At 30.7% G+C, this 13,234-nt stretch overlaps 1 protein-coding gene across 14 annotated transcripts in view; it reads right to left on the bottom strand.

Moving 5' to 3' along the window:
• LOC139511462 (transient receptor potential cation channel subfamily V member 5-like) overlaps positions 1 to 13,234 on the bottom strand; it is a 38,146-nt gene that overhangs the window by 23,596 nt on the left and 1,316 nt on the right. For 7 of the 14 annotated variants that reach the window (XR_011662029.1, XR_011662030.1, XM_071298223.1 and 4 more), the window contains exons 2-6: positions 11,714 to 11,731; positions 8,837 to 9,010; positions 8,085 to 8,274; positions 3,569 to 3,722; positions 2,321 to 2,344 (exon numbers count right to left, since the gene is read on the bottom strand). Coding sequence is in view for 12 of the 14 variants with exons in the window: in XM_071298223.1 (XP_071154324.1) it covers positions 2,321 to 2,344; positions 3,569 to 3,722; positions 8,085 to 8,274; positions 8,837 to 9,010; positions 11,714 to 11,731 (560 nt within the window). In the remaining 2 variants the exon portion in view is untranslated. Of the gene's footprint in view, positions 1 to 551; positions 573 to 2,320; positions 2,345 to 3,568; positions 3,723 to 8,084; positions 8,275 to 8,836; positions 9,011 to 11,713; positions 11,732 to 13,234 lie in introns of all 14 variants that reach the window. The other 7 variants (XM_071298228.1, XM_071298230.1, XM_071298232.1 and 4 more) reach the window with 5 other exon arrangements.

The following is a 13,234-nucleotide window of genomic DNA, read 5'->3' as shown; positions in this document are numbered from 1 at the left end:
ACATTCAGAGACAGAGGATCTGTTTATCAAACATTTGTTTGTTTCTTTGCTCATGACAGTCTTTCCAAACTGATCATCTGTCAAATAACCCCATTTAACAAACTAGTAATTTTTTGTTGTGGATATTTAAAATGAAAAATATATACAAGACTTGAAATGCTCCAACATTTTACAACCCTTTTGCAACAAATCTATTGAAATTATTTCAAGAAGGAGTATGTGTAAAATGTAAATATTGAATAATGAAATTAAACTTGCCAAAAAACACATGTTAAAATTATAAACTTTCATTATTTTTTACCAGTGATTTTTATTGAAACAACTTTCAATTTTTAAATAATTTCATAGTCATTTATTTTTTTTTTCCTTTTCAAATCGCCTCCTCAATCTCACAGTAATTTTAAAGTTACAGTCAAAGAGGCTAGTAGATGGTTGGATTATTTCAATTTCAATGTCACCATGAAAAAATATCTGTTTATAATACTTTTGCAAAGATATATATATATATATACACCTGAGAACATAATCTTGTAATCACAGGAAAAACCTACCGTTAAAGGTGCACCACTAGACTGAATATAGAATTCCATTTTAAACATAAGTATACATGAAAAATATATATAATTTTAAGAGCTTGCTCAATACATACAAGTACTCGAAGAAAAAAATGGCTCTTTCAAAATATAAATGGTATAACAAGTATTTACTGACAGTGCATAAAATTATTATAAAGACAAATCATTATTATTGTGGTGTATAAAATATGGTACAGTGAATTTATAAAATCCTTAAAATTTACAAGACAAATTACTACAGCAGTAACACTGAACAAGTTTGGATTAATTTGTCTGATTTAATTAATATAAGGTTAGCCTTCTTAAAAAGAAGTAAGTGAAAATTTAATACATGTATATGGAAACAGGAAAAATATCAGGAAATTGTGGAACACATATTTCAACAGACCCACACAAAAGATTGCTACCTTGCTTGAAATTAAGCCATTGTTTCGTGATTCAGTCTGTAATTGCTAAAAAGTATAAAAGAAATACCCTATTTTCAAAATAAAATAAAAAGGTGGTAAATTAAATTGATAACCTTTGTAAGAGGAGAAAACAAATGCCAGGAATAAGAAATTGATTGGTTCAGGCTGTCTTCCAGTGGCAATTATTTAAGGCATATCGGGACAAGACTATATGAATGTGATTTGAATATGAACCCTGTTTTATGCTAGACTGAAACGCTGAGAAGGAATATCAATGTTCTTGTTCAAATGGTAAAAGTCCAAAGGTAGACATGTTAGCCTACCAGAACCTGGGCCCGTTATTCAGACTCAAACCATAGTAACAAGTCAAATATTAGAGAGCATGTTATGCTGATCAACAAATGATAGTAAGTTAAAAAAGTAAATGTATTGGACTTGTATTTCAATTGCTAAATAATCAATCAGGCACATTTTTTATAGTTGTCTTATTTGCAACCTCAAAACATCACCATATTTTCTTATATTAAGCCTTATATGATGATGATGACCATTTAAGTTGTATGTAAGTTTATCTTATGATGTTTTTTTTGCAAAGTTACATAACATAGGAAATAAAATAATATATTCTAAATATGATAGCTTGGTGTTTAATTCCACTTTCAGCACCATCAATGGCTATTTCATGGTGGTCAGATTTTAATGGTGGAAGGGCTGGAGTGTCTGGAGAGAACCACTAACCAGTTACCTTCTGCAGGATACCTGACTACCCCTAAGTCAATTTAGAGTAAAGCAAACCTACCACATGCAGGATGAAAACAAACAATTTCAGTACTAGTGTTCGCAGGCTAGTGCAACTGTTGCAACAGTACATTTTAAAAAATCAGGAGAATTTTTAATTTGAACATGTTGAAATTTTTTTAATTTTATGGAGAGAAATTATTATTCAATGTTTTTTTGATACACAATAATTATTTACAGTGCATGTTTATTAGACAGAGGCATAGTTTCCAAACTAAACAAGAAAAGGAGACGTTAGCTATACTATACATCGATGACGCAAAAGAATACCAAAAGGAACATGAAATGTCCTGTCAAATTTTTGCTATGTGCAACCTATACATGAACAAGTAAAAAATATTCTGTGCATTCATGTGAATTTTTCATATCTATTTAAATGTGCGTATATAATATTTGTGATAAAAAATATTTTGCTCCAAATGATTTTTTAATCAGTGTTTACATTGACACAATAAGTTATAAAGCTGTTGAAAAAATTAATCAGAATTCAAACAACAACATCAAAATCTGACTTTTTAATTAAGTGCTAAAGGATCAAACCTCTTGTCCGTTCAACTGTGAATTCTATTATTGGTAAATCAATTATTTTGTATTAAATATCGATGACAATAAGTAAGATTTTTCAATACAAATAATTTAAATACTTTTCAATTATCAAATACATGTCCTCATACTTAAGTATTTATTTTGAAAATTTTATGAATAGCTATTCAGTGTTTCTTTTTTTTTATCTAACATACATGCTTTCTAGTTATCTAAGCTTTGAAACCCATTCAACATGAGACAAAATTTCAATAGCCTGAATACCATAAAAATACCAACATAAAACACCTTATGACAACAAAATAAGACAGCAAGCTTCATTTCTTTTCTTCACAGACAGATAATCAACATACATGAACAACACATCATAAGCCCAACATGTCTCTTATATTGCATGAAAAATAATTCTGTTTGAAATATATATTCACCAAAATTCAAGTTCATGTACACAAAAAAAATTTGGGGTTGAATAATTAAGTTAGTTAAAATCAAATGAATTTATGCACTCTCTTATTTCCTTAGATACAAATGACACTTAACTATCTTAAAATTTGTGATGAAGCAAATCAATGGTTTTAAATTTCAATCAATTTAATGCATATCCCTCAAAAATTTTGACACCTTCTCCAATTATCTAGTTGACAAAAGCCAGGTTTCCCTCACTTTTGAATCCAAACAAAGAAATAATATGTATAGTGAACAATCATAAATGGTATGAACTTATAGTTTCATATTTTTGTTCCTTTCCTAAGTTAACAAGGATAATGTAGAAAAAAAGCAGCAAAATGGAATCCCTCCAAATTTAAATATATATCTGAAAGATTTATTGTCAAGTCTTAGCCATTCCTATGTTAACTGAATTGTTGCTGAAGTTATTGCAAACTTCCCTAATTGTAACTGAGGTAAAGTCCATGGTTTGCATTCAGTCATTCTAAAAATAAGTTTTTAAGAAATAGCTAATAAATATTGAGGGAACTAATACACAATGTGTGAATAATTCTGACAAAAACAGTTTCATTCCTATGTTAATTGTAAGATTCTTTAAAATGACAATCTTGTGTATAAGACAGAAAGGCAGATAGACATGATTGACAAGGTATCATAGTAGGTCGTGTTTCCCTAATGTATTTTTAGAATTGCAGGTATGATACAAAATATAAAATCATAAATCCTCAACATTATTTATGTTGATTTTTCCGATAACAATACTTTTTTTCTTCAAGTCAAGAATGTGTATATACCAACCTTTTTATCATGAATAACCAACATGTGCATAACTGTGTTGCCATTGGTATCCTGGAGATTAGGGTTAGCTCCCTTTGCTAAAAGCAGACGAACGCATTCTTCCTGTCCAAGGGAGGCAGCAAAACTCAAAGGATATTCTCCATAATATACATGGCTAATTGGAAATAAAAATCATCTATTTTCACTGGGGTAAAGCTGATGACCGTAACTGCATTCACGGTCATCCCAAGATGTCGGATGAAAAATTAGGTCAGTTTCTGTATTGTCTGTTAAAGTGTTTCTATATCATTTTCTTTACATATCATACATTGAAACGATGTAAATTTATAAAAGAATCACTCGGAAATCACTAATTACTTCTGAGAAATGTGCATGAAACGGGAAATTCGATTTGAAAAAATCGCCAAGATGACCGTAAATCACAATCGAGATGACCGTAACAGAATCAGCGATTCATAACAAGGCTGACCGTAACTGCTTTTAAGATGACCGTAATTTGTAAATGATGATCGTAACTTTTGAAGGATGACCCTCAATTTGAAGAAATATCCGTATTTATATAACTATCTTTTTGTATCAAATGATTAATCGTGTTGGTATACACCTCAGAAACTTACAAAACCTTTGAATAGACTTATAAAGAAGGGATATAATTACGATACTGTTGTCAAGTCATTAAAGATTGCATATTTTGGCGTTAATATTGAGTCACTGATAAGGTCTTTGCATCGGAACTAAACACATTATTTTTTTAAAAACAGTTGTTGGCATGACACGGGTTATGTTCTTCTCATATATGTTATGATGGTATGATACTAAACCCCTAACGGGAAGGATTGTGCCTGATGTTCATATGATGAAATCATAATCTTTCAGTCAGTTTAATTGAAGTCTGGAGCTGGCATGTCAGTTAACTGCTAGTAGTCTGTTGTTATTTATGTATTATTGTCATTTTGTTTATTTTCTTTGGTTACATCTTCTGACATCAGACTCGGATTTCTCTTGAACTGAATTTTAATGTGCGTATTGTTATGCGTTTACTTTACTACATTGGTTAGAGGTATAGGGGGAGGGTTGAGATCTCACAAACATGTTTAACCCCGCCGCATTTTTGCGCCTGTCCCAAGTCAGGAGCCTCTGGCCTTTGTTAGTCTTGTATTATTTTAATTTTAGTTTCTTGTGTACAATTTGGAAATTAGTATGGCGTTCATTATCACTGGACTAGTATATATTTGTTTAGGGGCCAGCTGAAGGACGCCTCCGGGTGCGGGAATTTCTCGCTACATTGAGGACCTGTTGGTGACCCTCTGCTGTTGTTTTTTATTTGGTCGGGTTGTTGTCTCTTTGACACATTCCCCATTTCCATTCTCAATTTTACATATTAATATGAAAGTTTTATCCTATAGGTAGAAGAAAATAAGACGTGCTTCAAATGCAAAGATTACCATATGTATCTTTTTTACAGTAGAGGGTTCAATTTTTAAAATGAATTTGCCAAAAGACATGCGGTGCACAGCCTTCAATTGCTCGGCAAAAGATTTTTTTTTGGTTTCTGGGATTCCTTTTAATGACATATAATAAATACACATTTTTAAAAATGCCAAAAAATTGCATGTACACCCATTGATATTATATCGTCTTTCATTTTGTCGTGCAAATAAAATAACAGAAATATTTTGAAAATATCATTCGAATAAACTAGTGAAGGTGAGCTCCAGCAAAGTAGATCCTTAAAATAGTATTGTACGAAAAGCGTATCACAAGGCGGAACGTTGTCAATTTGTATATATACAGAAATGTTATTCATACAGTCAGGATTCTACTTCTTCAAAATTATCTCCCCATTACGCCAGTTCATGCTCACAGTCGTAGAAATGGAAGCCATTGTAGGGATGACGCTCTGCCAATTTTGCTCTTGAAAACTGATAAATTTATCCACATAGCACCATTACGATCGATCGTTATATGTCAGTTATATTTTAAAATACAAATGTATCTACTAGCTAATGAGCATTAGTTAATGATCTTGTCTGCATTGATTCAACTTAAAAATATTGTCTGTTTGGATGTCAGATGGAATTTTTGAAAATTCTTAAGCATTTAAAAAAATTCTAATTAAATATTTCGTGGAAGGGCAGACTAAACATTTTCAGTGGTTGAAGATTATAAACCCTAGTTATCACACACACATTTTCATCATCCAAATTAAAAGACTGTCGTCAAGTACTTTTAGAAAAAATAGCTATTCGAACACACCTACTCTGTTTTTTGTGAATCATTAGATAGGTATCTCAATTGACCCATATATTTCATCTTTTTGTACTGTCATTTTTTTACGTTATAAAGTCAACCTGTAGCTTTGATATATAATAATAATAGAATCTGAAGCGAGATGCTATATAAAATACTCTTGCGTTGTACGTTTTAAAGACAAAATATACACCCCAAACATGCCCTAACATATAAAGGTGCACTCGATTTTTCTCTTTTCGATACAATCGTTACCTGTTTTGGGGAATTTTTTCTTGATTCACATAATGGAAGGGCAGACACGAAAATTTCTGAACTAAAAGATTGATATGTTCTCCGTCCGTGATAAAAAAAAAATCGGAGGTAATGCATTTTCTACATCCAACTTATAGATACTATATATATAAAAAAAGATGTGGTATTATTGCCAATGAGACAGCTATCCAGAAAAGACCAAAATGACACAAACATTAACAACTATAGGTAACCGTAAGGCCTTCAACAATGAGCAAAGCCCATACCGCATAGTCAGCTATAAAAGGCCCCGATAAAAACCATGTCGTCGACTTGATATCTTATTGTTTTGCATTACTATGTAATAGATACATTGAAAACTAATGCAAATGGTGTTTTTAAAATAAGAAAATTGTCGTTTTATTTGTTTCTATTAACTTTTTAAAATTTTGTTAATATATCAAACATTACAGTTAACTTCTATCGCTTTCTCGATAAACACAGAGCTTCGATTCTTTTGTTCTATTTCAAAAGTGTTTCCGCCTGCATATATCAAGACAAATTAAGATTTTAATCTGCTTCCTCTGGACCCATACACATGGGCTCGATTACCAAATATTCGTATGTATTATTAATGTTTTTAATGCTCCATTTATTGGCATTATGTTTTTCTGGTCTGTGCGTACGTTCGTCCGTTCGTCTGTTTGTTTGTCCGTTTGTCCAGCTTCAAGTTAAATAAAATTGAAACTTAGTACACATTTTCTCTATGGAATGATCTTTTTAATTCTAATGCCAAATTACAGTTTTATCCCATTTTCATAGTCCACTAAACATAGAAAATGATAGTGTAGATGAGGCATCCGTGTACTAGGGACACATTCATGTTTCTTCAAATTTTCGTCGTATCGCTGTAAATTTGTGTTAAAATTTTTAACGTCGATATCAATAAATATTTCATTGTTTACGAGAAATATGCAATTTACTGTCATTGTTATAAATCCTAAATATGGCCAATTATATTATAGTTTAAAAAAAGAAATTTATGAAACATATTTATATCCGCTAACCGAGCCCCTATTGAGATCGGCAAACTCAACAAAAAAGCTTTGAATACAATACGGATATTTCTTAGAATTGATGGTCATCCTATAAAAGTTACGGTCGTCCTATATAAATTACAGTCAGTCATTACAAATTACGGTCATCCTTTACAAGTTACGGTCATCTTTTTACCAATCACGGTCATCCTTGTTTTATGTTATGGTCATCTTGAAAATATTTTGATTATGATTTACGGTCATCTTAACGATTTTTTCAAATCGAATTTCCCGTTTCATGCACATTTCTCGGAAGTAATTAGTGATTTTTGAGTGATTCTTTTTTAAATTTACATCGTTTCAATGTATGATTTGTAAAGAAAATGATATAGAAACACTTTAACAGACAATACAGAAACTGACCTAATTTTTCATCCGACATCTTGGGATGACCGTGAATGCAGTTACGGTCATCAGCTTTACCCCAGTGTATTTTTATAAGTTGAATGAAAGTAAAGTTCAAAACAAGAAGTATTGTGAGCTGCTGGTCCTTTACTTGTACTTATGACCATGCAAGTTAACTGATCTATCTATATAAAGTGTCTGAGATTTTACCTACATTCTTTAAAACAGAGGTTGATAAAGACTATATAATAGTTATTCTATCTATATCTTATACTAGTATATAAAATAAAGGCTGATTCAATATTTTTTTCTGCATTAACATTATTTTAAAAACCCAAGATGTTAGCAGGAGGTTATAATATAGAAAAATCATTAAGTTACATCCTCCTTTCACCATAATTTTTACATTTATGTAAACAAAAAAAAGTTTGAAAAGATAGATTAAGTGATTGAGGCATTGCATAAAAGACTAAGAACAATTCTTGATAGCGAGAGTACATGTTTTTTGCTGTCATTCATTGTTAATATTCTTCTAATAACAGGGCTTTTGACAAAATTTGAGATACTACCTATAGACACACTAATCTTACCCTACATAATCAGTTTTCTCACACAAGTCCACCCACTCATGTTCTAGCGAATCTGTTCTTGATTCCTTCTGATCGTCTGGGGTGAAGAAATTTCCTGTAGCTCTCTGATGATAATCAGCCCCATGATCCAACAAAAATTTAACCATTGCAGGATCTTCATTTACAATAGCAAAATGTAAAGCGCTCTCACCTACAAATACATACAAAGTAAAGTCACACTTGATATTTGGACAATGAAAAATTTACAAATTAACTGGAAGTATGATAGTATTGAGCGTTTTATTTCCTAAGTGACTATGGGCTGTCTTGAGCTTAATGAAAAAAGTTGGTTCTTTTTCCATTTACCATTAAAGACATTTAACTCCTGTCAACATGCAGAACATCAATAAATAAACATTTTCATTTTTTTTGCAGGTTATACATGTTATAAGATGAATGTTTTAAGTTTATAAAACAGTACAGTTCACAAAGGTTTCACTGTGAAACTAAGTTTGATATGCAAATGTAAATGATTTAAAATCTTAGAAATACAAAATGTAGGTCCTTGACACATGACTTTTCCAGTTTCATTTACACTGTTTGGTTTATTACATTCACTTCAAAAATACAGTGAGTTTTTATCTATTTCAACTCCAAATCTCAGTGTTGACAGGCTAGTGTTACAGTAGTTTCAACTATTTAAACCATTCAGCCACCAAGGCCCCTTTGCTTTCAATTAAAAGACAGTAACTTTTTATCTATTTCAGACATACCATAATACTCATCCTTAAGGTAAATATCATTCAGTAATTTAGGATAAGCCTTTATCAATCTTTTGGCAAGATCTGCATGAATAGCTGTAGACAGTAATACACACATATGAAGGATGTTTTCCCCAACGGTACCTCTCTGGTTAATATCCCAGCATTCCACACGGTATTTACGATCTGAAAAATATAATAACAATCTTATAAAAAACACACAATTCAATTTTGACCAAAAAGATCAAACTTGAAATAGACTTTTAGATTTATATAGAAATTATATTTACATGTGATATAACACAATAAAAAGATTTTACATCAGGAATATTTATTACAGACTAAATTTAAAGTTATATAGTATTTGATTAAAATTCATACAGAAACTTTGTACCAATAAAACTCTACTGTTTTTAAAAATTTCAAAACATATTGTTATTCCTTTAAATGGTAAGATATTATATAACATCTTCAGTAAAACCTGCAAATAAAATTCTGCTTAAAAAGATGAAAGTCCTAAAAATCTAAAGAAAACTGTACATAAACATCTTTTTGCAATTGTTTTACATATTGTATCAATATTGTGTCATACATCAAACTAGCTGTGGAACCGAATGTTTGGTCCTTATGGTACTTTTTTACTATTTGCGGAGCATAGTGTTTTTCTATGTTGTAATGTTATACCACTTTCTCATGCTAAAGTGAAGGTTGACGCCTGTTAAAATATTTAAACCAGCTGCATTTTTTTGCACCAGCTGTCCTAAGTCAGAAATCTGTTGTAAAAGGGTTCTCATTTGTTGATGTGGTTCATAAGTGTTTCTCTTTTGTCAATTTTGATATAGATAAGGCTGTTCGTCTGCGCCTGTTAATGTAACTCTGGAAGTTGGAGGACAAACCAGAGAGTCAATTGCATTGCACACAAAAAATTATGTCGAAAGTCTTAAGTACATTAAAATTATACATAAAAAGGTGAAGTGTGTATAAAGACATTATTCATAAAAGTTCACATACATGTACAAGGTGATTTGTTGCAACACATACAAACTTTACAATAAGGAAGGTAAACATTTAAATGAAACATTCAATGCCATGCCATCACTTGATACAATATAAAATGTATATTCAACATATTAATAGCATGGACTAAATTCACAACAGCTGCTTTTAAGCTAATATTACTGCTAGCCCTACTGATGCAATATCAGACATGTTCATGTTTCTAATAAATATATATCTAACTTACACAAGAATATTTATAATAGTTTGCTATTTTTATATCTTAGCCTATTTGTTTTATACTTATACATTTTATATTCATTGTTATACAACTGAAGAAATTTCTTGCCAACAATATTTATTTCTGTACAATGTGTTGATATATTTAAATATAAGTACAATGTATTAGATCATGGCAAAGTTAGCTTAGTACAATGTTGTACTTAAATTGGCTTGATGAGCTTACATGTATATCACACTATGTTAACGGTGTACCCTTTGAAATGTATACTATGACTTCCATTTGGGAGCAAATCAATTCTTTAAGACACAAAATTCAAATACATTTTATTTTTGTACATAGCCAAACCAATAAAAGGTTAAATGAGAATTACCCTTAATAAAGTCTCAAAGGCCATATACTAAGTATACCCAAAAAGATGTAATAATTTAACCCTTTCCTCCATAATGACGCCTATCGACGCCTGTGTAGTGCCTCAGTTGAAACGTATTGCCTACGAAAAAACTTTATCAGACTTAAAAAAATTGTATCTTATATAAAAAGAATATTCATGAGAATATCTGACTAGAAAATTCATTGATGAAATATTTGTTGTCGCAATGCAATAATACTTTAAACCTGATGATTTTTTTTTTATTGAAAAAATCCTATGCAAATCAAGCATGTAAAAAAAATTCCCATGGAGGAAAGGGTTAATTAAGGGATTTAAAATAAGTAAGCATTAACATGAAGGCACAATGCATTCACATAAATTTGTGTTAAACAACTGGATTGAACTGAAAGCAGAGTCACCAGTACCTTAAAATATATTGCTAGTAGTCACTCATGTAATACACAATTATTACAAATGTTATCAAACGAATTATTTTTTTCATAAATTAATTCACAAATATTCAAGGTTCATCTAGGCCATACTCTAAAACTTTTCAAGATGCACAGGTGTGTCTGTTTCCTGAGTGAAATTTGTAGTGGCTACCGTTAGCGGTCGTCAAATTGATTAAAATTTAACGTGATTCATCAAAATATCCTTACCGTGATTCGTCAGAGGTCTCAAATAATTATTGTTCCTGTTATTTTTGGGGAAAATTTAAAGTGTTAGTCAAAATCATTCGATTATTTTATCGTCTAAAAGGAAGTGCACATTTTATCGTCATGAACCAAAAATTACCGTTAACACCATTTGGCAAGAAATTTTACCGTGATTCAACATGAAGGTACATGTACCCCCATTACCACCCTTAAACATGGCCATATTTGCGAAAAGGTTATAATGAACCTTAAAAGGGGAGTCATGTCTGGAAGAAATTTCTTTGATGCATTCATTCATAACTAATATAAATAGTAACAGAAGAAGATTCTAAAAAAACAACTATGTAACTGCAAAAAAACTACTTTTTCATTACATTAAGTTATATGAGTGCATTAACTTTGCTATTCTTGTATCTTAAATAACAGAATGGAAATTTTGGCCTCCAGAAAAGAATGAACTTCCCTGTCCTTGATGATTCAGTTAGAGTTGATAGTGCAGTCACCACATTTGTAAAGAAATTAAAAGTCAAATATTGGAAATTTAATGTGCATCATACCATCATGAAACATATTAGAAATCATCATAAGGGGAGACAACTTGCGCTATGCAACAGAAATCTTACCTGGCAAATTGGTGTCAGCTACAAATCAAGTGAAGAAATTACAGAAAATCCACTACAGTACAAACAACATATACATATAACACAGACAACTCATGATGTCTGAATTGTAACTTATTTAGAATAGTCAGAATTATGGACAATAAATACATGTACATAACTAAAAGAAATGGCCCAAAGATTTGGTCCTAGTAATGGCAAAATCAAAACTGCCCAAATATAAAAAATGTTATTTATATTCCAGTTATAGTCGATTCACAAGAAAATTAACACAATTATATTTAGATACATAGTATTGAACATGTTGAACTGGCTATGTAATTTTTTTCTTTTATTTTTTTTCAAAATATAATTTCAGCTTAAATAACTTTATCTTTTTATTCTTTATAATTATGCAAATGTAAGTTGTATTGTACACTAAATGACATATAAGTGTGTTAATCCTGAAAATTCTTTCCTTTCATATATTTTGTGATAAATTTAACTTGTATCTGTCATGTCTGTTATGAAAATAAATTGATACATGTACATTTGTACATTTACAAGTAACATATTACATGGTCTAAAATAAAGGGAAATAATCACCTGATATATAAAAATATTATTTTATTTGACTCACAATGTATCATAGGTCAAATCAGTCTATATAGCTTGCTGTCACTATTGTATATTTATGTTTTATGTTGAATGGAATTTTTCATGAGATAACTAACTTGCTTATTTAATCTTCCGATTTTTCTAGGTTTTTTTGTCCACTATAATTTATCATAAACTACAATGTAGCATGACTAGTGATAACAATTACCAAATTAGTGGAGACTGTCCCTTACTTATAACCTTTATTTGAAAGTTACAAATTGTTTCCTGATTATTTATATCAGGGGTTAAAATACTTGTAAAACATGTAACAATTGCAGAATTGAAATTGATAATTTTCATAAAAAAATTGTATTTATATATATAATCATAATTACATGTACTTCAAAGGCTTTTTTTAATTAACATGATAAAATGTCCAAAACATTTTATTCTTTTTCTACTGTTTTTTTCTTTAAAACAAAATGAGACACAACATGTACATTTTCTACACAATCTACAGTGTTTCTAAATATGAAGTGCACAATTACATGTAGCATACATGTACAATGAAAGTGGTAAAAATGCAGAATATCATAAAATGATTTTGCTAGCCTGAAGTCTCTTAAATTAAACCAGTGATTTTGCTAGCGCTTGTTATTTTCGTAATTTACCAGAGAGTTTTGAACAAAGGAGTAGGTTTATAAAGGGTCCATATTGGCCCTCACAGTATGTGAAATTTGGTAGCCGGTCGTTCCGGCCCCAAACCGATCCGGCCCCAAGTCAATCCAGCCCAAAGTCGATCCGGCCCAAGTCGATCCGGCCCACGATGATCCGGCCCCATAATAAAATATGAAATAACTATATTGATTTTGGAGGAATTTGTAACACATTTTAACAGTTTAAATGGAATTTTCAAAAAGTGTCCGATGATAGATGACAAAAGGT

The sequence above is a fragment of the Mytilus edulis genome, chromosome 2, assembly GCF_963676685.1.
Source record: "Mytilus edulis chromosome 2, xbMytEdul2.2, whole genome shotgun sequence".
NCBI lineage: Eukaryota > Metazoa > Mollusca > Bivalvia > Mytilida > Mytilidae > Mytilus > Mytilus edulis.
The sequence above is the reverse complement of the archived record's forward strand: the minus strand, read 5'-3'. Positions and strand labels throughout refer to the sequence as shown.